This window comes from Scomber japonicus, chromosome 13 (genome assembly GCF_027409825.1).
Source record: "Scomber japonicus isolate fScoJap1 chromosome 13, fScoJap1.pri, whole genome shotgun sequence".
In the NCBI taxonomy this organism is placed as follows: domain Eukaryota; kingdom Metazoa; phylum Chordata; class Actinopteri; order Scombriformes; family Scombridae; genus Scomber; species Scomber japonicus.
Window position 1 is genome coordinate 20,242,209 of NC_070590.1, and position 26,835 is coordinate 20,269,043.

The following is a 26,835-nucleotide window of genomic DNA, read 5'->3' on the forward strand; positions in this document are numbered from 1 at the left end:
CTCGGCAGAAACTGTATCTTAAGGAGTGTAGGCGAGTGTGGAATGGATTTAGAGATTGTGTCTGTGTGTTTATGTGTATCACAGCATGTGTGTGAGTGTGTTTGTGTGTGTGTGTGTCTTCGGAGTATGAGTGCGTGAGTGAGAGCGAGCTGGAGAAAAAGAGAGAGAGGTGTTGTGTGCATGCGTTTTTTGTTGGTTTCTTTGTTTGCGAGAATTTCCGATGCACTTCCTTCTCCAAAACCCCCCGCTAGGTTCAGCACACTGACCGGAGCAGCTGTTCCTTCACCAGTTCATGATGCAGTTTCTGTTCAAGGTCATGAAGTAAACCTGGCTGCTGCCTCCAGACCGCACTGATGCAAAGAACACCTGAGGAACAGCAAGGACACACAGCACATGTATGTACAGCACTGTCTTTCAATTTTGCATCTAGGAGCTCATTGGAAGGGTTTGCATCTCTTACCTTGTCATTCCTCTCACAAAGGAATTTCAGCCGCTGAGCTCTTTTGTGCATGAAGACACCGTCCAGATGGCCCGTCTCCACAGAACGGATCTCAATGGCCTTCTCCCCCCAGCCCATGATCTGATTTGAGCAGATATGTGCTACAGAGCAAAGTGCCGTATTAATACAAGACAAGTTGATAACAGATGATACATGAACTTTTATCCTTGTGACTTTTGGCCCTTACCAACAGATGTGGGCATTTCTCCCCACTGCAGGACGACATCCTTGATGATGCGTCCGTAGGTGTTGACGTAGACGCCCTCATCCTCATAGCACAGCAGCATCTCCATGCCGTCTGAGCTAGGCAGGAACACAATAGCGTGCGGTGTCACGTGGCTTTGGATCTGTTTAAGATGAAAATAGAGTTGGGTGAGTTCCTGTAGGTTTCACAGCATCTCCTGCAACACTGCTGTCTGACAGCTGCGTGACTTACATGAACTGGGATGTAAATGTCATAGTTGTTTCCGGAGTCCACGTCGATGGCGTGGAAGCCAGCGCAGGAACCATAGATGACCTTTAACCTCTGGCCTTCCTCCACTGTCAGGTCGACGAGGACAGGCCTGTGTGGCAGGTCTGCGAATGACTGGTTCAGGTGGAGATAGAAAGTGAGCGACAAGAGAAGATAATACACTTGAATGCCCTTCTGGTTGACTGATCACACATAACTAATCCAGCTCATAGGTAAGAGGAGACTTACCTTGAAGGCCATGAATTTGTGATAAGGTTTGGGCGCCCAGGCGTACACCTCCACTGCATTCTTCAAAGCAATCACCAGGAACTTTATCCTCTCATATTTCACTAGACAGAACAAACACAAGGCCATCCGACATCAGATCCGTGTGATCAATAATTCACCATGCCAAATGCATTTATGAGAGTTAGTCGGGAGTGGAATAGATGGTGGTAATAAAAAGCTATCGTCTGTCACTCACCCACTTTGTAGTGCACGCAGCCCTCCATCTCGCCCACAGTGGTCCAGCCTTGCTTCTTCTCCACCTCGGGGTCGTTGTGAAGGATCTTATTTCTCAGCCAGGCCAGGTAGTAGACACGCACCTTGTTTTTCTTGCCTGAATAGACACAGCAGGAGCTCAATTACAAAAGAAACTCATTTTTTATTCATTATTTCAAATGTATTTTGACCATATTAACATTTGCAGACATAAGAGCAGGAAGAATCATAAAGCATAAAGCATGAAATGAGTTTAATAAGAAAGTAAATAATATCTAACTTGAACATACCTTCCTACCCTTAAGGATGTTTCTGACACATTTCCAACCATTTGTTTTTAGCCAAGCAAACACACCGAGTGCTTCTATCTGCTTATTGTTAACATTACTACTGATTGTTCCTATTATATTGTTCCTAATATAATAAAAGCATCAGCAATTGGCTATTCTTATGAAAGTGAAGTATTTCTTATAAAATATTAAATTATAATCCAAAAAGAAATTTCTCAGAGTCAAAATGCAAAATAGTCTCTCTCAATTAGCATGAGCCCAATTTGGCATCTAGTATTGGCATCCCATAAAAGATGGGAATTTGAAGCCAAAACAACAAACAGCCTCAACAAACTGTAGTGTGAGCAGCCTGTAGCGATCTGTAGCAGTTAATGACCTGATATGGTGATGAGCAGGTTGAGGCCCTCCAGGACGTCCATCTGTTGGAACCTGCGGGAGTTGATGAGGGGGTAAACCTTGCCCTGACCACTACGGTCCAGCAGCTTCAAACCGTTCTCTGTGCCCACCAACAGGTTCACACCTGGGAACACACGTGCACAAATAAAAAGCTTTTTCATTTGGCATAAAATGATTCAAGTTATTTCCTTTCCTCCTCTTTCCACAGCTAAAAATAACTCTGTGTTGTAACTCCTGGTATTTATCATCCTGTGCACTTTCATTTTCTATGATCATATTAACTACTGTATCTAAAAGCCTATTTGAAGATGAAGTAGAAAGACTTTCAAGGTTACAAGATTACACTGTTGAGTCTATCACACTTTTTTTTTTTTTTTTAAATCAATGATTAAGCAGTTTGGTACATAAAAAGATAGATAGTCATCAGCTGGGCAAAAGGTAGTGCTTGTGGAAAACATCTTGTTCAAACCGGAAGAGCAGGATTAGAAAAATAAATTGCTTTGATGATGCAAGCAGATACAACATGTTCTCACTTGAAGAGCTATTAATGTCACACAAAGATAATTATAGGTACACCAGTCGCCTCAAATGTAATTTTCATGTCACATGTTTTCAGTTTTGGTCATATTTGCAACCAGAGCCCTGTTGGAGTGGACATATTAGTTCCAGAGATAAGGAACATTAAAATAAATTGGCTCTTGGACCACATTTTCAATTTGAGTCTCAGATGACGATATTATGATATTTTTAGTAATACCGCTGGTCTCCAGTGTCTCCAATCTCACTATTTAGTTTTTGTCATGCATTTATACTCATGAACTGGATTTCATCTCACCCCAGAGAGCAGCACATAGGATCTCTGAGTTGAACCTCTTCTTGTACTTGCGGATCTCGGGTGTGTCGTTGGGGGGCCGTGTGTTAGTGGGGTTTACATTCACCATGGATCCTTTTCTCACTTCCATCTTCAGCTGCTCAAACCTGGAGCCTATACATGGAGGCAGCAATGGAGATAGCTTGATTTAGAAGTGAAAACACAAACCAGGGCAAAATGGCACAAGTATTTAAACTAGACACAAGTTCCCCATTTATTGTTTTAAAAGGGAAATACATTTTTTATAGAATTTATTTTTTATTCATAGTAATAGAAAATATTCTACCAATTTTGACAAAAATGCATAATTTGATTTCTTTTATTTTAAAAGAAATGATATAAAAAGGTCAAGGTGGTGAATACGTTTGAAACAATGTTCAAGACATTTCGAGCAGATGTTGCTGCAAGTCTGAAGAAGCCCCTGACTCACCAGTGATGGACATGTTATCCCCTGTACCTCCTGGTGACTGGTACATGCCCAGATCCACAAAGGTGGTGAAGGAGGACTTGCCAGATGCCTTCACCAAACCTCTGGACTGATACTGGTAGAACAGAGAGGGGGTATGAATAATACACTGTTGTTTAACTCAACATCATGTCGCTGGAGATTTTAATCAGACAAACTTTTTAAAAATATATTTTTGATGATAGTCCCTTAACAAACTGAACTGGGTGTCATGAAATTCAGAGTGTTGGGGGTGGGTGTCATGGCAGGAATGATGACATATATGGAACACATAAAAATAAACCAGGAATTTAGGCCTGATATACTTAGCATCAGTAAAACTTACATCATACACAGAGTCTTTCCCTGGGGAGGAGTGAGTGACTGAATCGGTGGGGGAGTGGGAGGGCTGCACCACATCTGGCAAGTTAGTGTATCCATTATGGCTCCGCTTCTCTGGAGTCTTTCAGGTAAAAAAGAAACACACACACAGAAACACACACACACACACACACACACAGTCCATGTGTTACATAACATCCAAGGCAGATTTGTATAGAGACTAATCTGCTGCATCGATGAGCAGGATATGACCTGTTTCATTTACACACCACAATAACCACAAAAATGAAGTGCTGGGAGAGCTGGTTGGTGTGCCGTTTTTTCCCCCACAGATGTGCAATTTGCATTTAACTCTAGATCATCATTTAACTCTAGATTCAGTGTTTGGCTGATAAGTCTAGGTTTTAAGAGCTGTGCAAACATAACTCTCTATGGATTTTTCCCAACCTTATACCTTATAACAAAACCTAAACATGAAAAAGGTGGGAAGTAATATTACCAGACTAAGGGCAAAAGGGGACACAACACAAGATACAGCACTCATTGTATAAGGAAAAGCTTCTAAATTGACAAATTCTCTGCAAAAAAAAAACTAGACTAGCTTTGTCTGCAAATGTAAAGACACACTTGTTGTAAATTATTAGTGTTATTAGTGCAAAAAATATATGTCAAATGTATGGTCTGTTTTTCAAGAAAAACATGATAATAAACACCCTCCGTTTTGTGTCATTCACAACCATATCAGACATGTGCTCAGCAATGCATGGAAAGAAGAATCTAATTTGCTTTATGGTATGAAATAATGACCTGAAGATTTTATCAATTGTCCAGTGCAGTGGGTAACATGAATGTAGGGCTGCCACTGTTAAATGTGATGCAGCTGATTGTCTGTGCTGTGAGAAAGAGACTGGTTTGGAAAAATCAGTGTGAACGTTTGATGCTCATTGCAAATTCAAATACAAGCTCACATACATCAACACACACAACTATTGCACTTTAATGAAGGTGACACTTCCCACACTTAAGTAACCATTAGCCATCTGCAATATGTGTGCTGTCTGTCACTGAATCATGTTGAAATCTCTCCAAATATCTAGATTTAGGCTGATATTAGGCAATTTATTAAATAAAGTACACATTCCCATTGAAACATGAATGACACACATTTACAGATGATCTGTTGAGTAACTACTGGATATAGGCTTGTAATAGTTTATATTAAGCTATATTCCATAGTGGCATTGTAATGTATGCCAGCACTCTTTGGCTCTGAGGTTGTGACATTAAAACACATTTTACATTGTGCAGATGACTCACCCTCTGCACCAGCATGGTCTGATCCCCATAACCTCCAGCCTGCTCTCCTTCCCCCCCTTCGCCCTCGTCTTCATGAACCACCATAGTGTTGACTGAATCAGTGTCTGCATCCCTGTGACTGAAAAGAAAAGATGAATAGAGGTGAAGGAGATGAAAGGACCCTAACCTTGAAGAAGAAGAGTGAAAAGAGAGTGAACAATTTGAACAGGAAGTAGTTCATTCTTTATATAAAAGCAAAGTTGACAAATAAATAAATACAAATCTTTGCGTCCTGCACCGCAGCATTTGTAGGAGTTAGTGTTACCGATCTGTGGGGCTCTCTTCTTCTGCTCCCTCGCCGCTCTCGCTCTCCTCACTGCTCTCGCTGCTCTCCGAGGAGGAGGGGTATTGGTTGGCCTTGACTGGGGGCCCCGGCTGTTCCTCAGCGCGCTCCTTGGCAAAGAGGCCATGGTCCTGCACAAACATTCACCACCATTTACTTAAAGAAAACAATGTTTCAAACACAACATTAACATCAGGTATCCAATTAAGTTCCAGAAATTTGTAAAATACTAAAATGAAAGAAAATCCAAACACAAATGAAGGCGAGGGGGGCTGTCAGCAGGCTCTGAAACAATACAAGGGCATGTCCAGGCTCAAAACTCGCACTTTTAGAGTCACAACACTCTCAGAATTCAGATGATATTTTGGGATGATTTTCAGGGCATGGCTACAAAGCCTATGGTGAGTGTTCAATACCAGAAAAACAAAATGCAAACACATTAAAAAAGCATTTATGTAGACAAAAACAAAACATGATTTCCACATGGAATGTGTCATTCCTTATATATGAACATGTACAGAAGCCGGTGAATGCAGATGCAAACTCAAGCAAACACACTGAGACACAGTGATACTAACCTCTCCTATAGCTCTCTTGTAACTCTGTACATTTGAGGTAAAGTCAACAAACAGGGATTTAAAGAGAGAAGAAACATGAAGGGAAACAGTAACAGTGTGGAGTATATAGAAAAAGAAAGGTTATTTGAGTTGAAATACAACATGTCAATTCACAGAGCAGGTTCATGAGATCAAACATGAGGTTTAGTGTGTTTATTTTTTGTGCTTACAACCTAAAATGTGTTGCATGCACTCATTCAGTTAAGTCAAACTAGTTTTATAAGTGGGGGAAAACTGCAGAGACAGCCAATACAATGCTAGTCAGAAACAACCACTTACAGCAGGGCGCCCAGGGCGAGAAGAGGTACGAGACTCCCCGGGCTTATGACGACTGTCATGGGACAGCATGGGTGAATCCATTTTGGAGGAACCTGAAAATAGCAAAGGCGCAGAGTGTAGTTATAATTCTGAAAATCAGACTCACTGCAGAGACAGTCTGCAGAGAAATAGCACTGGGGAGGCAGGGACTCACTGAGGATGCGATGCCTCTCCAGAGAGCCAGTCTGTGGAAGATTGGAGATGATGCTGATACTGTCTCCTCTCTCCCAGCGATCATTGCGGCTGAGATCTGGATTGCTGCCATGGTTGAGGATACAAATCAGTTTTCTCAAGTCATCATTAAAACCTACAGTGGTTTAAGAGGTGCAAACTGGGGGGAATATCTGATCAAAGCATTTGGCTGACTTCAGTACCTGGCTCTCACTGGATGCCTTATGCCAGAGGTCAGGTTGGTGTTGAGAGCTGTGGCAATAGATGCTGTCCTCTGGGGAACCTGGGGACAGCAAAGTCACAGCCTTACATTCACCAGTATTTAGCAAATACAATATCTTAGAAATGAAACTCTGTTAAAACCTGATACCACTCTTTACGACCAACATTAAATATAGTGAGTCTTGTTTCGAAACAGAAACCAGCCCCTAGCCTCTTACCTTGGGTGGGAGCTCCACATCTGGAAGGCGGATCCAGGGGCCGCGATCCTCTCTGATTTGGTGTACCAGTGGTGCCGGATTCTCAGAGGTGGGGTCTGAGTTCTGACGCACTAGCTCTCTGGAGTGGATGGGACGAGGTGTGGGGGTAAGGGAAGGGTCCTGGGTGGGGAAGGCGGACATGGTCTTAGTAGGCTGGTCACAGAGGGACTGGGAGCGAGGGACAGGGGCAGCATAAGGCTTCAGTGGAACCAAGTGAGCCATCTGGAACTGCAGAGGATAGGAGCAGCAGTGCGCCGGGAAGGCGGAGGAGCGGAGCGCAAGGTGGAGAGCGTGAGACATTCAAAGAAGTGGGCAAAAGTGGAAAAGAATGCAAAAGTTGTGTTCAAAGTATTGACAGACGTGAGGAGAGGGAAAGGAGAGAAAAGAAGAAAAAATGTGTAAACAGGGTAGTAAAGACAAAGAATCTGAGAGTAAAGCTGTTAAAAAGAATTTGGAGGCAGAAAGGCAAAAGCAACTGTATCTTCTGCTGTTATTATATAAACAATTCAAAACACCCACCTTGCCCTGCCCCCCTTGGGGTTCAACGGGCCTCTGCATTGGTGGGGTCTGAGAAGACTGGACCACTCCTGACTGGCTGATTGAATCTGAGCGTGACTGGATGGCAGTATCAGAGACTGTGGTGCAGATTTTGGGTGAGCCCTGTCTGTTGAGCTTACTTCGCTCTTCCACCTGAAATCCGGACAACAGTAAAAGACGGGTTTACTCTGCGGGTGTGTATAGATGTTTGACTGTAGCATATCATGCTTCAAATCATTTCTACCTCACGGGCCCAAGTAGGTTTGTTGTTGGGCTCCAGGTTTTTGTTATAGTGGTAGAGTTGGGGCTTCTTTTCCTGCTGCTGCTGTTGCAGGGACACCAGGTACGCATGCTCCTGCTGCAGTTGTCTCTGCAGCCGCTCTGACTGACGCTGCTCCTCCAGTTGCTTGCGTTTATACTCCTGAGCAAAAAGAGACACACTGCAGTCAAGTCGTCGCTTGCCTCAGGCTGGACACAACACGCGGTTCAGGCAGGTCATAACTGAGCCAACCCACCCACTCCACAACAGGTCAGCATTCACTATTTCAGCCGGCCACCATTGATTTCATCTGCTGAGATGATAATGTTTTTGGGCGCGCTTTATCATCTTCAAGTATTTATAGTACAGCGGTCAATTACCAACCCACATCAAAACAATATTGATTGTTTCTTTGGCTCAACATTTTGCGCTGTGTATTACAACAAAGAGGTTAAATGTGAATCAGTTGACTTATTGTTTTATATTGTGAGTTGTACGCTGCACAAGTCTCTCAGACGTTTGATGGTCACTGCTTACTGTTTACAAGACATAACAGAAAAAGTCTTTAAAAAGTATTTATCACATAAAAAGGTACATTTGATGCATTTTAACAATTTTAGGCACAGAGTATCAAAATTGACTTCCCCATAAAGTTAAAGGTTTGTTGTCAATGTTGTCTTCTTTTTCTTAACTACTTAAATTGGAAATCATAATGCCCATAAATCATTCTTCATCTGAGGCTGAAATTCTGGACACAAATAACCAAAATGAGTTTTCTCCAAAGGAAAGCAATTTATGAGGCATATGGTGTTCCTCCACAGTGAGTAAAATCAGTTTGGCTAATGAAAGACACAGGAAGGATCTTAATGTGAAAAAGTACATGTTAAGTTAGAATTAACATGCATGATTAAAATATTGAGAGGAATGGCGTTCATTAAAAGCATTGTAGGAGCCAAGATGTATATTAGCTTGTGCTTATGCATGCCTTGTGTGTGCAGTAAGACTGCACATATTGCGTCACTTGTGTTGACTGACACATGGGTGTGGTTTTCATTTAATTTGACCTGTTTACTTGGGTGGCGGTAGGAGTTTATACAAAGGTTGTTAGTAGGGTAATACTTTCCGTTGACCGTTGTTATTGTCATGATGTTCTCACATCATATCACATCAGGTACTGTTTAATATTTTTTGTGCAACAGCTGCTTTTTTATTTTTAATTCAATAAACATTATTAAAACTCCATCTGGACTTCAGCATGGATTTACCAAGCCTTTTTTTTTGGAGAGTGGTCACTACAGGCATCTGTGTCACAGCTGTGAGCTAGCAAGAGTAGAGTAGCTCACATCTACTGCACATCACAGATGTATTAAGAGAACTAGATACTATATTCATAGATATTCATTCAGATGAAAGCCAACCAGAACATTTGGGCCTATGTTACATGTGTGCTAGACACCTTTACGTAAAAGTAATTTAGTCATTTTGGAGTGTTTGTATATTCCTTGCTTTACAGTTGTTCCTTGCGTAGAAACATATGGTATGTTTTTTGACCCAGTGTACATCACTTGATCACAGGGCTTGCTGCACATAATATATCTGATAATTGCTCCTTAGCATGGTTCAGGGACACGACACTGTTCTTCTCTTTCTTCATACTGTACGAAAAAATGTCAATTGCCTAATCCTTCCAAAAAGCAGGAACTAAGAGTCCAAATGATAGCAACTCCTACACTCCACACAAGCTAGTGAAAACAAAGATGTCAGGAGAGTGACAAGTCTTCCCCTCAGTGTAAGAAAGAAACACCCTCTCACTCACTGATACACTGACAGCTGCCCAAAGCTGCCCCCCCCCCAGAAAACTAGGTCAGTGTAGGCCTTTTCAAAATATTATTCAATACTCTGAGGGCTGTGCACACACTCATGTAGAGACTTTCTGCATCAAGGTGATACACACCTAGAAGCTGGATCTACTTATTTGATAACAAATAGATATATCAATATTCATTTAAGCTTCTTTTCACTCCATCTAAAACAATCTACCCCAAACATAAGCAGACATGTTAGACTGCAGTATTTGTTTTGACAAAAACAAGCCATTTGTTAAGAAGGACATGTAGTTCATGTCAAAGCTGATCAATTAGTTTCTTTAAAGATGAGGTATTATAATGTATACGACTATTATATATGAAAAAGGACATGGGAACCTCTGCAGTCAAAACAAGACATGATAAAGGAGTAGTGAGGACTAGTTACCATAAGCAGTGCCTGCTCCTGAAGCAACTGCTGCTGAAGGATTTCTAACTGCCGCTGCTCTTCTTCTAACTTATGTCTGATAAACTCCTGAGGAAAGGTAAGGAGGCAGGAATTTAAGTGGGAAAAGAGACAGGACAAAGAGGTGGGGTGGGTGGAGGGGGGGTAGAGGATAGAAGCAGAAAACAGTTATGCAATGCCATCCGTAAACAACGGAAACCATGCTGTACTGATAAAAATCAACAATTATAAAACTGAATTTCAGTGAGAAAACGTGCACTGTCCGAGTTTAGAAGTCAGAATAGAAACAGATATAAGTTGGCATAGCCTCATGTCTGGGGGTTGTGATAGACAGATTTGGATACATTATTAAATCAAGAAAAATCATATCATTTAGAAACTATGATTGTTCTTAGTTCTCATACTAACACAAAATCAGTATTTGGCACTGATTTTGACTGATGGTGACGCCAGACTCTTGTTACTGAGAGTAGACTGGAAATGGAGCAAGAGAGACGCAGAGAGCTCACCCACAGAAAACTCATCTCTGAAAAAATACACTAATTTAGACCCTTGCTGCTATGGCAACCTACTCGTGGAATTTCACCACCAGAGCAACTTGCACTGTGTTGCTGCTAGACACGCCCACACTTCACACTGATTGGCTGATTGTAGCCTCATGTCTCCCATGGTTGGTTACCTGTTCCCTTTCAGCCAACCTTCTATCTTCCTCTCGTCTCATATCATCGAGTCTCCGATGGGGACCTTTTTCTTGCTGCCTCACCATCTCTCGCTCTTTTCTCTGTTGCTGGGAGAGAAGGGTGACAGGAAAAAGAGAAATGAGCATAGAAGCTCTATTTGCACAGGGGAATTTAGAATGGATGGCCTGCTCATAAGCAAGCCCTCCTTTGTTTTTCATTCAAAGAACTGGAAAAATAAATTATATAAAAGGGAGCGGGAGTGCAGGGCAGAGAATAGAGGCTGTGAGTCATTCTCACAAACACATACATACACCTAATGCATCCTAATCATCTTCTGAGTGTGCTGCTTTGATTGAACTGTCCACAGTTATTCACTTTTGACAGGGAGTTGTTTTTATCTTCTTTTTTAAAGGACACTGAAACAACACCGATTGTTCTTTGTGGTGAAATGAGAACCTTCAACTTTGTGCTGACACTGAGCTCTCGTCCACTGAATTATTGTTGGCACTTCAGTGTTGCAGGAGGAGGAGGAGGAGGAGGTAGATTTGGGGAGGACAACCTTGCTGCAGTAAATACCTTACTAATATTGCACAGATAATAACTGTATGTAATAACTTATGTGCTTCATTCAAATCCCACATGATTCTTTCCCTTTACAGCTGCTGACCCTCCAGCCACCAATGAGCTGGGTTATGTATATACTGGATGTATTTTAAAATCTTCAGCAATATACATAAGTTTAAAAGTGTTACCTCAAACCAAACCACTACACTACAGCATAGGTACTAAATCATTAATACATTTTTGTCCACCTTCATTTCCGCATCAATCTTTGCTCCCAAATCAAATCTATTAAGAATAATTATATGTTTTATGGTCAGTAACAAAGTACAATATAATACAAACATCCAATAGTGAGTCACACATGGTTGTAAAGTTTGTTGCATGCAATAACATGATACATAAAATGACTAAGAGCCATCAGCCCATCAATAAACTAACTGCTATCATGGACTAATGGCTACAAACTGTAAAATAGAGGGTTTTAACAAGATTTGTCAACTTGTCAACTTGCTATTTATCAAGTCTGTATCAGAGAGGCTTCAAAGCAATAGAGGACATGACATGTTGATACACACAGGGAATGTGAATACTGACAACATTACAATATTTCACAGATACTTGTACTGTACTCTGATCACCATGGAGTGGGAACTGGTGTGCAAACAACAGTATATATAAACACACACTACATAAACCTTTGTCAAATGATTCTTTACATTAGACTATGCTTCTGATTCAAAACAATCAATCATTATGTGTGAAGTAAAGGATTGCTTTGGGCAGTAATGTATCACATCCTTTGTTATTATACAATCCAATGATTCATTGATTTGTCAGTTTTCTTCATAGTATGTGCAAATAAAAAGAGCCCAGCTTCACTACAGTTAGCCTGATTAGATTCTCTGAACTAATCACAGCCTTAAAAAATGAGATAAACAGATTAGTACTATTAGTGTGAAAGATGACAGGTCAAGACTGAACGTCAACAAAGCATCTCACTCTGGCTGAAGGTTTGTACAATGTATCATTTATATCTGGTGTAACATGGAGCTGGGCCTTTTTTCACTTTAAATAATCTCACTCTTTTACCCACTTTTTTCCTATTTATTTAAGTATATGTCAGTGTACAAAACACTGAAAAGGGTACTGTTGGCAGTGAAGCTGACCTCAGCTTTTATTCAGTACCAGCACATTATTAGTTAGTCATGGAAACTCTGAGTTGGTGGCAGGAAAAACTGATGAATAAGTAAATTGTACTGTGTACTGCTTACATGTAGTGTATATGCTTAATTTTATCCTAATTTAAAACAGGTGCTATTCAAAAATATCATTTATAGATTATAGCTGAAGTAGAAGCCCACAATATGAGGCAAATTACAAATGCTGTGCATTAATGACCAAAGCAAGCAACAGCAAACCAAACACTGATGTAAAGATTAGAGACTTGATAAAGGGTTAAAAATAGAAACAACGTGTAGTGAAGTGACTGAAGGACAAAAGCGGAGACATTACAAACGAGGAACCTGATATTTGAATTATTGTTATCTAGTACAATGTGTTAGAATCATGTGGCACTAGTGAAAAGCGCATGTTTACAGCAAATTCTGATATCAAGTCACTGATGGAAATAAGTCCAGGCCTCTGTTGTTCTAATACTGACAAAATCTGATATCTTTATATAATATTAATGTATGAGAATGTCAGGCGTAACTAACACCAACAAATATAAAGACAACCTGTGTTCACAAATTGTGATCGTTATTGTTGCGAGTTCAAAGTTTTGGTTAATTTTATGTTAAACATTGTTATGAATGAATTATGAAGTGCATCTAATCTACACCTAATGAATGTACTCTCAGTCTCTGAGGTATAGATGCTCTAGCTACATATCAACTGCATCCCTAACATCTCATTTTTATGAGTTGAGTATTAATAAGGGACTGTCTAAACTAATGGTTCCTCTTTCTCTTCTTCACATCAAAGACACACAAACTGACACAAATTAGACCTCAGACCCCCATTTGATGAGATTTTGTATTAAAGGAGTGTATGAAACCCACAACCAAAACAGTCACACATTCTGTCATTGTGTTAATTATGGATGGAATTAGGATCCCACTTTGAGATTCACTGGTTTTAGAGTTGAGTTAATAAAGAACTGACTCCGCAGATACCAAATGTAAGACCTCACAGGTGCTGGCAGGAAAGTGTAATCGTTCTTCTCATCTTACTCTCAGGAAGGAGGCAAATAACTAGGGGCCTAAAATAATACATTTTTCAAAGTGTCAAACTATTCCTTCAAAAAGTATCGGTCCCTGGTTGACTATTACCTCCTCAAGTCGGCGACGCTGCTCCTTCTGTTCCTCGATGCGTTTCTGTCGGTCATGCAGCAGTTGCCTCTTGTGTTCCTCAGGGTCCCTGCGCTGAGCTGCCAGTTGGGCCTGCTGCCTCTTGTGAGCCTCGGAGCGCTCTTTGTTCTCCTGCTGCAGACGCTGGAAGTCCCGCCTCAGGGTGGACTCACCAGGCACATTAAGGATTGAGCTGATGACCAAAATTGATAATATGAGGGAGAGGATTTTGGGGGACCACGAGTCAAAAATACACACTATGTGAACAGAGATGAGAAACTCCAATTACCTTGACTCTCTGTCATCTCCACGATTTTCATCCTCCTCATCACTGCCACTGTACTCATACTCTGTCTCTTCTATAAGAGAACATTTTATTTATATTTATTTTCATATTTATTTATATATATATATATATATATATATATATATATATATATACATATACACACACACACACACACACACATATACATATACATATACATATCTATATCTATATCTATCTATCTATATTTGCCTACCTTTTTCTCCCCTCTTCTTGCGAGTACGGTCGATGTGGTCTTTGAGCTGAATTCGGACCTGGCGCTCAGTAGGCTGGTCCCTGATAAAGGAGTGCTTGAGTAGCTGTTCAGTAGATGGTCGGCTGGGGTATGTCTTCACCAGACAGCCCTCTATAAAGTCAATGAATTTCTTGGACCTGGGAGTAAGGGGGAGGTTAGTGGATGATACATTGGTAAGGGAGAGGGTGAGGCAGGGGAGGCATGAAACAGTTGGCAGCTGGGCTTTCACTGTCCAGAATCCTGATCCAACAATACTCAGAGGGAGACTCAAAAAGGGACAAGGTTCTAGGTATGAATCCTCTTTTGAAATACTAATGCAAACTTAAGTCATTAAGGTGTGATGCCCACAAAGGTTTTGTGACAGAACTTGGTGAGAAACAAACAAAATCCTAAAAATTCTGCATCGACTCATTTCATTCTGCGATGTCTTTACATCAGTTGAGAGCTAGTAGCTGAGATTCACCGGTAACCAGAGCGAATGGTACATTAACAATATGAGAAGCTCTTTAACTACCAGCTTCTTCTTCTAACACACACTTTCCCTGACACTGCAAATACAATTCAAGGCACAACAATAAACCACAAATCAATGCACTAAAATAACTGGTCAATGATTAATACCTGTATGACGTCAGACGTTAAGAAAGAGTTGAGTTCATTGTATAATTTTGCATACATAATTTTGTATTGAATTGAGTGGTCATGATGATGTTTCCCTGTCCCTGTTTTATATTCACACAATTGTTCACAATTGCTTGATAGCTGACAGCTTCATTGTAGAAGAAACATTGCATTTTGAATGCATTCTGAATGTGGGCCCAGTAACAAATAGTGGGAAAAGCAACAGGAACAAAAAACACAGGGTAGGAAGAAGAAGATGACAAATTAGTCAAAATACCTTCCAGCTTCTTCTCTTGCTCGCAAACATCTTTTGTCTCAGTGTGGAGACTAAACACGTGACCACTCACACTTTGAAAAAGGAGTGAGGGACAGATTTCCATAATGTCTTTTCCAGTTGAGGGAAATTATGGGAACCTACTCAAGAGTAATCTGCAGCAGATCACCATATACTTTGAGGATTTAGCTTCATTTTGCATTGCTTCCTGTAGAATCAGCATTCTTTCCCTTCAGTGCCTTTATTATTCATTGTGTTTATATGCACTTATTCTGGTTAATGTTGCTCTGCAGTAACCTGGTTTCTTCAACATAAAGTAATCAGAATAAGCACATTACTTCATTGTATGTTAATATGCTCTCCTGCCATTGATGGACTTAGCTAGCTAATTATTCCAGAAAGTGTGTGATAACTACGGTAATTGTCATTGCAGTATTACCAACAGAGATTATCAGCAAATGTTTGTGGTAAATGTACACTATTCATAGTGATGAGTCACTCTTGCCACTTTATCTGATGCTCTACATAAAAATATTTCCATGTATTTGGTGGAGAAAAAGATCAAAATTGAATTTATCTAGTGTGTAACATACAGTACAGTACAGTGAAAATTATTTTTTCTATTGTATCACATGGTTTGGCAAACACCCCTCTTTGATTTTAACGTATTTTTGGAAACACGCTAGACTTTATGAGGCTTGAAGGGTTTTACACACTGTACATAACGTACAGGGAGCATCAGCTTGTCTAGGATGTAACAGTTAGTAAGACTAGCAATTAAAGATGAGACAGGTATATAAGGAGGGTATATAACTCACCATTTTTTGGATTTAAGTTTAGGTGGGGGATTCCTGGGAATCAGGAAGAGGGCTCTCATTGGGTGCATGTCACACAATGCTGCAGAAATAAAGGAGAGGACAAGAGTTGTTAGGTATTATTCAATCCTTCTACCTATGTTTGGGAGCTACTGTGCAAAGAGGGAAATTGTATATCAGTATCTACATCATATATTTCTCTACATGGTCATTTGTAAGTAATATAGGCCACCATTACATATATACTTTGTATCCTCAAACATGGGCACAGCTGTTGTTATCCAATCTTTCCTGATGCCTCAGGCTTATTGTTACATTGAATGTAATAGCAAGGACTGTGAGTCATTGTGTTCCCAGCGTAGGTAGGTAGCTAAACCTGACTGGTTAGCTTCAGAGTAACACAGTAAATAGGCTTTTGTAATGCAGTCTTTTGGACATATGCAACGTGACTGAGACAGGCAAGAAGAAATGTTCATTTCCGCATTTAAAGTGCCACATAAAATGTAGGGATGACAGTTATACAGATAAGGTTTGCTTTATATAACATGTATGTTTAATATGTATTACAGATGGTACAAATGTTCAAGCAAATTGAGTATTCAGGAGGATAACGTGGTTTATTTTCATTTAAAAAGGAATAGATCACACACTGACAGGATCCTGACAATGTTGTTTCATCAATGGAAATAATCAAAGAGACAGTTATATATTGCCATCCCATTTGGTGTTTTATTAAATACCTGCAGTGAACTGTTCTGTTTGTACATAGTATCAGCTAAAAACCTGACCAGATAGTCCAAAAGCTCTATATTTAACTTTTTATCTTTATTTAACAAACTAACAACCTTTTGTTTTCATGGACCTTAAGTGCACAAATAGAAAATATCTGCTGATAGGCGTGAATCACATACGTAAAACATTAACATTGATGTACAACCAATTAAAAAAGCAGAGAGAGACATATGGAATAATGAAAGACTGAAGCACCCTGGTAGCCAAGTGCACATGCCACATAATTGCAATGTCCCTCATTCAAGTCTGGCAAGGGACCCTTGTTGCACATCGTTCCCCTTTCTCTCTGCCCTTGTCTCCCATCAATCTCTGAGCCAGCTACTGTCAAAAAATGCCCAAAACATAATCTTAAAAAAAAAAAAAAAGTTAATGAAAGACTGATTGTAGCTGTGAGGCAAAGAAGAGCATTTCTATAACTGCCACAGTGACACATATCACACATTTTGTCAGAATTCAGTCAGTCTTGTCTGATGTATTATGTATTATGTATTTTGTATGATGGGAAAACTGATAAATATATCAGCTGTCCATAGTCAACATGTGACACCTTGCCCTATTTCACTAAATGTTGGAGATTATCAATACATCAATACATTCTATGGAATCATTTGACAATAAATGCTGACTGTACATGTTAACAGAAACTTGACTACTATTTTTTATAATGACACACACACACATGAGCTTAACAGTGAGCCTGGATGCTTTATGTCATTCACATCAGCAGTGTGCCCTATAGTAGCGCCTCATCAGTGATGTGAAAAAAGGCTTCAGATCATTAGAAATTTTGTGCCAAAAGTACAAATTTATTTTGACTAAGATGTAGACTCCACTTTAAATTATGCTTGAAGACCCCCTCCAGATATCTTCTGAGACATATTACATACTCTCTGTATTATGCATAATGCATACTGGGCTTTGAATAATAATTTGTGTCTGATGTGGTTTTTTCTTGTTAAGATTTCTTACAATTACGTCTCCTTTACCCTCATTAAAAGATCCTGAATCTATGAATACTGAAATGCTTTTAATTTCAAGTTTAGCTGAGAGGCACACGATGTCTTCTACTTCACTGTAGGAGTGTATGCTCCCTAACAGACCAGAGATTTATTCAACAGAGCTCAGTCTGTCACTGACTGAACAATTAGCAGTATGTGGCTGTATTATAGTTGAGGGAAGACACATTTCGAGACACCAGAGCTCATAAAATGGTGGCCCTCATAATGAAAGTGTTCTATGCTAATACTTTAATATCCAGTGTAATACTAAGTAAACCAATAAGTAAAGAATGTGATTCAATTCTTGCTGCAGAAAAGGTGATAATAACTGCAAATTTACAGTAACAGCATACCAGTCACAACAAGTTACTTGATGTTTTTGCTGCTGCTCAGTAAGGGATTTCTTTACCAAATCCATTATTTACACTACAAACATTTTAGATGTTATTCTTAAGTGAAATTTTCTTGATTTTGTAGTCAGGTTTGACATCACATATCTACACAGACAGATCTCCCTGCTAAGCAATCCAGAGAGCTCTGCAATCAGCCTCCACAGGCCGACTGCCAGCTCACGACTACACTACCTTGATTACAGTGAGTCAGCTGTCCATCTGAAGACACAGACAACAAGGCTGCACATACAAGACAGACTCATTCATTAAGTGTTAGGGCTGCTCCATTATGGAAAAAATCATAATCACGATTATTAAAACTATTTCTTTAAACTTTAGAAACATGCTGTATTTATTAGAGATTTCTTGTACATTCGGTTTAATTCATTTTCTCTAAAAGCAGCAGCCTTTTATCTGCCGCTTAATGCAACACACAACAGAAAATGTGCGGGGATATTAGTGCTGGCCGAGCGGATTAAGATGACGATAGTTCACACATCACATCCTGGTTTTTAATAATTAGTTAGTAAACTCAGCATTGTCTGACACAGGCTGGAAATTGGGCACTTTATTTACAGTTAAAACATTTTGCTGTGTGTTTCAGCTTCTGTCCAACTAACGGAGCTGTGGTAGCTTCCCGGTAGCTTCCGGTAGCTTCCGGTCTAAGCTTTCAAAATAAAACCTTTGTTATTGTGCGCTTCTCATTATTATTAACAAACAAAGCTGGGGCTTGTAATATTACGGGAGATTCCTGGGAGAAAAGACAATGCATGCTGTGGGGGAGGGACAGAAATACGCATGTGCGTCTTTTTGCAAATTTCGATTAATTGAGCAGCCTTAGTAAGTGTCTTAAGAATTAATTTTTGAGACTATGAGAAATGATCTGCTGCTGACTACATAGAAATGCATGATTCGACCATAAACAGGAAATATGCGCCAGGATGAGTTTATACACTTACGTGGAGCTCCCTCTGCCATCTCAATGGCTGTTATCCCCAGGGACCAGATATCACTCTGCAGAACACACATAAGAGCGGGTCAGTCTGTAGCTTTCATATCATCTCACACTTTAGTGCTCACACAAACAAAACACAGTGCTGTTGTTACCCTGTAGTCATAGGTGGAGTCAGGGTTCTCATCACAGGCGATGACCTCCGGTGCCATCCAGTAAGGGGTGCCAATAAAGGTATTCCTACGCCCCACGGTCCTGTCCAGCTGAGCACTCACCCCGAAATCAACTGAATGTGGACAAAGGAGTCAGAGGAGGAAGGGAAGTTAGACAATGATAGTATGTGCCTACTTCCACGATAAAACGGAAAAAAACGTTTGGCATTCAAGCATTCAAGCATTCAAACGTACCAAGTTTGACCTCGGCGTTCTCTGTTAGCAGCACATTCTGACCCTTGATGTCCCTGTGGATGACTTTATGGGCATGAAGGTGAGAAAGGCCCTGGACAGACAAAGGAGTAAAAAAAATCGGTCAGTAACAATTGGCCTCTGCTGCAGACTACTTTTGACTGGTGCAGTTGTAATTTCTCACCCTCAAGATCTCTCTGCAGATGTAAGCAATCCAGTCCTCCTTCAGAGAGCTGCCCTTGGTGTTTTTCACCAAGTCGGTCACTGACCCGGCCCCACAAAACTCCATCACCAGCTACATACACACAAACACAAGCTTGGTGAGCGCAACAAATGAGACATGCTGCTGTAAAATCATCAAGACGGGCAGAAGGGTAGACAGACCCAGAGTTGGTCATCGTGTCCTGGTGGACTCTTCTTGACAAAGGCACCGTAGTATGTGGCTATGTTGCGGTGGTGGCTGTATTTTTTCAGCATGTTGATTTCTGCTTTGATCTCCTCTTCCTCCTCCTCTGTAACATCCATCACCTTGATGGCGGCCAGCTGGCCCGTCTTCACGTGACGGCCCTGATTCAAGAAGTAAAAAGTGGTCAGTAAAGTTTAAAAACGAACCTCGGGCTCATTGTTTCTGAACCTTTCTGAATTACAACAATTAAATGCAAATAATTGGTTCATCACATCATTTCACCGCTCTTAGTATTACATTTTCTTCTAATGGAGCCTCTCATGTTGCTGTCACAGTCACTTTCAAATTTTCAGATGACAGCTAAAAAATTAACCGTCAGTGAAATAAACTAAATCTCCTGTAATGTAAGATATTAATGAACAGAACATTTGTAGACACTTGAGTAACTTTTCTATTCTGCTCCATTTTGCTGCAGCAAATCATTGAATAGGTGACAGCTTGTTGTCTTGAATGCTTCAAAGAGTACTTCACATCAGTTTAGCATAGCATCTCACAATGGATGGTTTCAGTTTCATTATTTTTCATGCATTCTTCTTTCTTGTCGAAACCAACCAACAATGCAACGTCACTTGATTTACTTGACTGTACAGATGATACACTGTACAAAGTGTGATAAGGAGGTCTGTTAACCTCACTTTCATTTCTTACTCCACACCCTCTTTTTCATTTTCAAACCTGTAGTCTTGAGCTTTGGCCGACATCACCTTGAATGACATCCCTTAAGGCCGTTCATGAGATTTTCCACTGCTCACTCTGGTGTCAAAAAGCTTTATTCTACTCCAGATATACAATGATAATTAGTACACATTTTGATGTATAAAAATCCCTGGAGTTGACCTGTAAGTCTCCAACTCAAGTCCTGGTTTTACATGCACTAGAGTACTAGTACTTTATTCTACTTGTGAACTACTATTCTACTATTCTACTTGTGAGCTACTGTATAGCTACAGAAACTATAATACGTAGTTTCTGCCATATTTCTCAGTCTTATGTTTTTGTGATGAAAACAACAGGTGATTTTGACTTGAATATTGATGTCTCACCTTGTACACCTGCCCATATGTCCCATTGCCGACGACCTCGACCAGCTCAAAGATCCCTGCTGGATCCTACGAGAGAAACAGACAGATTCATGAAGTCTTACGATATTCAGGCAGAGCAGCATACATGCTTCTGTAAAACAGAAGTTATACATTAAATCTATAAAAACCAACCCCTATAGATTTTATTGTGTACAATGAATCCAATTTAAATAAAATATTGCGATTCCCTACTCCCATTCAAATCATCTAAACTTAATTTTCCAAGCCACCCACTCACCGCCCACCCACAAGACTTAACATGGAGGAAAACAGACAAGCACACACAGTAAATATTGATACCAGATTAGAAATGCAAGAATGGATTGTGACAACATGGACGTGACTTCCGGCCTTTTTCCTGATTTGTTCACTTTAAATTTCAATGCAAATGAACACATTCATCGCTGACACTAATAATGAGTAGGTTGCTTTGACTTAATTATGCAACCCCCCCCTCTCAGAGACAAGGGAAAATGACAAGCAGTTCCACTTTCATGCAATTTTCAATATGGCTTTAAGAAGATGTGTGGGTGGTGAGACTGCTGCTTTGGGTTTAGAATGTACATCATGACCTATCCTGCTTTCATCCATTTCCAGTGACGGGTTTTTCTGCCTTCAACCAACAGGGAAAAATTCCTTTGAGACAGGCAATATTTATGGGAAACAAATAGCATGCATACTTCTAAAAGATCTGGCAGTAAAATTGACAAATGACCGCTCATTTACTGCAAATACACCGAGCTCATATGATAACAAAAACATACAGATTTTTGAAGCATGTTATGCACGTATACAAAAGAAGCCGTGACGTAAAGTAGGAGCGGGAAAATGATGGTATGGAGGAGAATAATGTAACGATAAGAGTGGGCGGTGAAGCAGAGGCTTTACAGTCACCCACGTCCAGCGCAGAGAGTGGGATGAGAGGAATGAAGTGATACGAGGGGAAGGGTACGGTTATGTTTGAGGAGGTGCGCCGCAAGCACACACACACACACACACAGCCAAACAAATTGAAAAGAATAAAAATGCAACAAAAAAAACCCTGCAGTTAAGGAAGCTGTAAAACTAGTGGGTGAAACCAGAAAAATGGCTTCTCTGATGCTTATTGCAGATATCATGCCGTCATGTTAATGTGTCACCTCAATAAATTGGTGAAGCTCAGAGAACAAGGAGATTCATTTTTCTAAACGTCAGCCTGCTGTCGGAGGAAAAGCTTCAACGGGGTATTGACTCTAAAAGACACTGGTGTTTGTCCATAGGGAAGTGGACTATACAGTACATTTCCTGTGGAGGTGTCGACTTAGCTGTCAGAGGAAGTCTTTTTAAAACAGCCTGACACATCTGCGGTTACACAGCTGCAAGAATCAGCGTCAAAATCACCCGTCTGAATATCATGAAGCAACAACTGTCTGGTTAAATGTGCCTAAACACCTCCATTTGTTGGCTTTGTGAAATCTTTTACAAACAAATGGTCTTAATGCTGAAAGAAATGTGTTTATCAAAGTCCCAACAGAATCTCTTACAAACCTCACATAATTTACATATTACAATTTGTTGAATAATGTTTCATATTTGCATGAATTAGGACTGACATTTTTGGATTACTGCTAGTAAACACTTTGTAAATGGGCTCCATTACATTCATCCAAAAATGTACCATCAAATGTCAACAAATATCCACAAACATCTGGATCTTACCAGTTTTTTCTTTGTTTTGTTTTTTTTATAAACTAATTGCTTTCTTTAGGTCAGTTTACATAATAACATTGTGAAATCATGATCACTTTGTGAAAAAAATTTGATATTTCTTGAGCATTTAATATCCAGAATGAGCCATTTTCACTGGTGTTTACAGTATGGCGTTGTGAGCTTTTCGTAATATTACATCATCCATTTTTCCACTTTTATTCACACTTGTGTGAGGTTTCTTTTGCCTAACATAGCAAAAACACACATGGGATGTTCCCACTGTGACAACTACAATCACAAGACTAAATTTCTCACGAGTTTCCCAGACAGCTGGCATTCCTCACTAATCAGCATCCAATATTTTCTTCACAGTCAAATTTTCTATGTTTGAAACTGAAAATAATAGAGTTCACTTTCTAATAGCTTTAAATAAACCGAACAATGGGATATTCTGTAAGCTTGCTGGACTATGCCCTTTCAGTCACTTCCTGTTGTCTTAGTCCACTGAGTGTAACTTACTATGCCACCTATAATCAACACAACTGTGCAGGTGACCTAATTTTACCCAATGCTAGAGGCACTTACATTTGTTCCTGCCTGTGTACAGTGGACTGTAGTTATGTAATGCTGGAGAAGTTCTGAATTGTATTGTAGAAAACTGCTGTGACTGAGCCACGTCAATGTTCAGTTCTCCCAAATCACAAAAAACACAGTTAACACGTATCCCCAGTGGTAGCAGATTACAGCTTTGAGCCTTCTGCCAAAACACAATACCACCATACAACTGAGATAAATGGATTTCATTTACATTACTCAAACTAATCAATAACTTCAATGTGCAGAAACAAGTAATTGGTCAGCATGCCGACCACCTACAAACACAGTCAAACATGCTCAGTGAAATGCACATCACTGGTGGATACATTATGTCTGTTTCCACACACAGACCACAAATTACAGATCTATTTCAAACAAACTCTGAAAATCTGGTCAGTTTGGGCCAAAATAATTTAAACAAATGATTCAGTTGAGAATGAAAATCCAGTTCTCTGGGTTTCAATGAAGTGATAGCATTCATAGCCGAGACTAAACTATAAAATAAATTCAGATAATAGGGCAAATCTTATATCCCCAATTTATTTTTGATTTATTATAATAACTAGGTCTGAGAGTTTAAAAATTAGACAAAACCCACTGATTGACTGGCATGTTTGATATTTTGTTTAAATGAATGTGTATCTTTTTCTGTACATCTGTTTTTGTTCGTGTTTTGCTCAACAATATTAATTTTAGTGACACTGATTTTTTTCCATGCAGTAATAACCAAGAGCAAAGTCCCAGTTTTCACTGTCAGCACCTCATATTCCATTACAACATGTTATTAACCCAAGTATTCCTGGATTTAACAGTCCCCACAAAAATAAGATAATGCTGGTTAAAGCTGGCTAAAGTTAAGAATTTGAATGGACATTTTGAGTAATCATGTGATATTTTCTATTCTAGATAGATCTTACAAAGCCACTTCATAGACATTAGGTGAAAACTATGATCATATTTAAACATTGTACCTTGGAGTGGGAGATGTAAAGCAGTGACTGAATGCATGAAATATATCTTTATAATGCTACTAAGAGTCTGTCTTGAAGGGATTTAATGCTGCAAAAACAAAACATATATATCATATTTTGACATCTTCTATCATGATGAGAAGATACATCAATAGCACGTTTCAGAACTGTGGTCTTAATTCAGAAAGGAGAGATGATTCTTCAGCAAATGGAAATAAAAAGTGAGCAGGTTGGTGTTTTCCATTGGACTTCATTTCCTGGCAAAGTAGGTTGGTTAAATCAGCAGGTAGATCTTAAAGACTGAGGCCTTCAAGGTGGACCACTGAAAACACCACAGAAGTGAGCCAGGACTTTATTTGATATGGTGTATTTTATAAATGTACATTATAAGAATGCTGTCAGTAATACAAACCTAACTAACGAAAAAAAAAAACAACTGACCAAAATTGCCTTCACAGGCTAATCATTAAACAATGAATATGTCCATCATGGCTGCAGTGGTGTGTCATAAAATAAAGTGGATCAGGTGTGGTGTGTTACAGCCCAGCAACCATGATTCACACGTGTTTGATTTGTGATTGCTAATCACCAAAGGTTGCTGTGTTGGACAGTGAGGTTCTTTTATTATGTTGATGCAGAAAATATCTGTTGGGAATCTGTGGTACACAACAACACAGCTGCCTACAGCAATACGAGGCCGAGGGATGTTTATCCCACCTTAACTTTGTGGCGTGGGTGTTAAATGGTCGTGCTTGTGTCAGGGGCAAACTGACACTTCTGTTCATATGACACTACATGTAATGAGTCCGTCTGCAGTAACTGTACATGAATAAAGCGCTGCACACTTATCTTATAATAACAATACTCACCCTCAGAGCTGCGAGGTCTATGTCATCCAGGCTTCGTGTGGGGGCGTTTTCAGACATATCTGGCGAAACTTATCACGTTAGCTAACAAGTTAGCCACTTATTTGACAAGAAGTGCTTAGGGAAAAAAATTGAAGTGGCTGTTTAAACAAGCACAAAATGGCTTTATTGTAGAGAAAACAGGCGAGGCGGGCTTTGCAATGTGCTGATTTGTTGCTGAACAACACGGTAGCACTTAGATTAGCAAACACATCGCAGATAGAGCTGCCACAGACGCACCCAGCTGGCTAGCTCACGTCAACTCTAGCCCAGATCTATAATGTTACCCGCAGTTGTTATAAGAGGAAAAACCGGGTAGCGATATCCTAACAAAAAAATAAACACATTCAACTTAAAATAGGAGATTTCAACAAAGTGTCAACGTCACCATTAGCCGGCCATCGGAACCGCTCTAACAACTGGCAGGTTTTCAATGCAATGCACCTCCAATGTTGTTGGACACCTTGCTGCGTTCATTTTGACTGCTGCTGTGTAACATTACAGCTAATGTTATCCGGGAGAAAAATGAAGGGGGAAAAACTACCACTGCCGCTGAGACATTCCTTGTAATGTTTGGTAAAGTAAAAATAACATTTACTGCTCAGCAACGCAATGGTTGTTTTTTTAAGGAGAACGCAACGTCTGATGTGATGGCGTCCGGGTCCGTCCGCACCAGAACCGACTGTCAAGCGGGCAATATTAGCCTAAAATAGACGTTTTCTCAAAATGTTACCAGTGGATTAGAGTGGAAAATTAAAATAATGCCCTCGTTTAAGACACGAATCTACGTGACTGCAGTTGTCCAACTTGTTAACACGACTTAAATATTACCCAGTTTCGGGGCAAAGGCGCACGATAATCTGAAGAACTACAGAGTCAGGTGCGAGCGATCCGTCAAACCCGACGTTAATGTTAACTGGTTAGCTAACGTGAATAAGCTAGCAACCTAAACAGTGTTTTCCAGAATGAACTTAACTTCTTCATCCATTTTCTGTTTTGACAGTCGCGCCTAGCACTGCCAATCTTCCGGGGAAAACACAAGCAGACAGGCAGGCTGGCACTATGTTCTCGCCAGCCACCGTAATACTTGTAAACCGGGGCCCTCGACGCTTTAAAGTTAAGCGTTGCTTTCGTTCTCCAGCGTCCGAAATATTCAGAACTTGTTGTTGTACTCCAACACTGCAATATGCGGTACAGCTTCAAACTGCTGCGTACGGGCAAACTTGTTATTTCGCCATGTTTTGCTTCCCAAGTCCTCCCTCCCACTCCCAGCCTTGTTGTAGTCTTGCGGGGTTGTACTGAGTGACGATCGGCTGCACACAACACTCCTCAAGTGTTTGCTCCTCTAGGATGGCTACGGTGCTTCATCAGGGACAAATTACCTGAAAAATTACAGTGGACCTAAACCTACGCAGCTGCCTCTGTCTGCTCTGAGCAGCATGTCTGAGTTCATCCTCTGTCATACCTGCCCTGCACTGACCTGGTTGGTCATTGAAAGCACTCCATAATTAAGATAAATTAAAGTCCACCTCCACTCAAAAATGTGTGGGTTTTTTTCTTCCTTTTGTTGCCACAGTTGGATGTTTGAGCTTCACTGTGCAGAATGAGAATGATATATGAGCAGAGTTTGACACTA

General features: G+C 40.1%; 1 protein-coding gene across 2 annotated transcripts; it reads right to left on the reverse strand.

Annotated features, from left to right (window-relative positions):
- Positions 1-200: 200 nt before the first annotated feature.
- On the reverse strand, positions 201-26,501 carry mink1 (misshapen-like kinase 1). 2 transcript variants are annotated; one of them, XM_053332017.1, is made up of 31 exons: positions 25,164-26,501; positions 20,999-21,064; positions 19,874-20,056; positions 19,674-19,784; positions 19,493-19,583; positions 19,241-19,371; positions 19,093-19,147; positions 15,955-16,033; positions 14,203-14,378; positions 13,968-14,037; positions 13,661-13,871; positions 10,766-10,873; positions 10,069-10,155; positions 7,801-7,977; positions 7,539-7,709; positions 6,981-7,247; positions 6,744-6,823; positions 6,524-6,627; positions 6,331-6,422; positions 5,417-5,565; positions 5,113-5,230; positions 3,800-3,916; positions 3,439-3,550; positions 2,973-3,122; positions 2,118-2,261; positions 1,435-1,569; positions 1,200-1,300; positions 936-1,085; positions 687-846; positions 461-600; positions 201-366 (listed from the first exon to the last, which is right to left on the reverse strand). In XM_053332017.1, exons 1-31 carry the CDS (start codon positions 25,218-25,220, stop codon positions 283-285), a joined length of 3,876 nt encoding a protein of 1,291 aa, XP_053187992.1. In that variant the 5' UTR covers positions 25,221-26,501; the 3' UTR covers positions 201-282. The 2 variants fall into 2 exon arrangements, with proteins under 2 accessions (XP_053187992.1, XP_053187993.1); XM_053332018.1 differs by lacking the exon at positions 10,069-10,155.
- Between the last annotated feature and the right edge of the window lie 334 nt (positions 26,502-26,835).

What these genes read in the sequence shown, in the direction of transcription:
- mink1 (XM_053332017.1), bottom strand. Translation starts at nt 25,220, where the DNA reads ATGTCTGAAAACGCCCCCACACGAAGCCTGGATGACATAGACCTCGCA. An exon ending in AACCTACTTGGGCCCGTGAG is followed by an intron (nt 7,710 to 7,800) that starts GTAGAAATGATT and finishes TCCGGATTTCAG; the next exon opens with GTGGAAGAGCGAAGTAAGCT. An exon ending in ATGTGGAGCTCCCACCCAAG is followed by an intron (nt 6,824 to 6,980) that starts GTAAGAGGCTAG and finishes TGCTGTCCCCAG; the next exon opens with GTTCCCCAGAGGACAGCATC.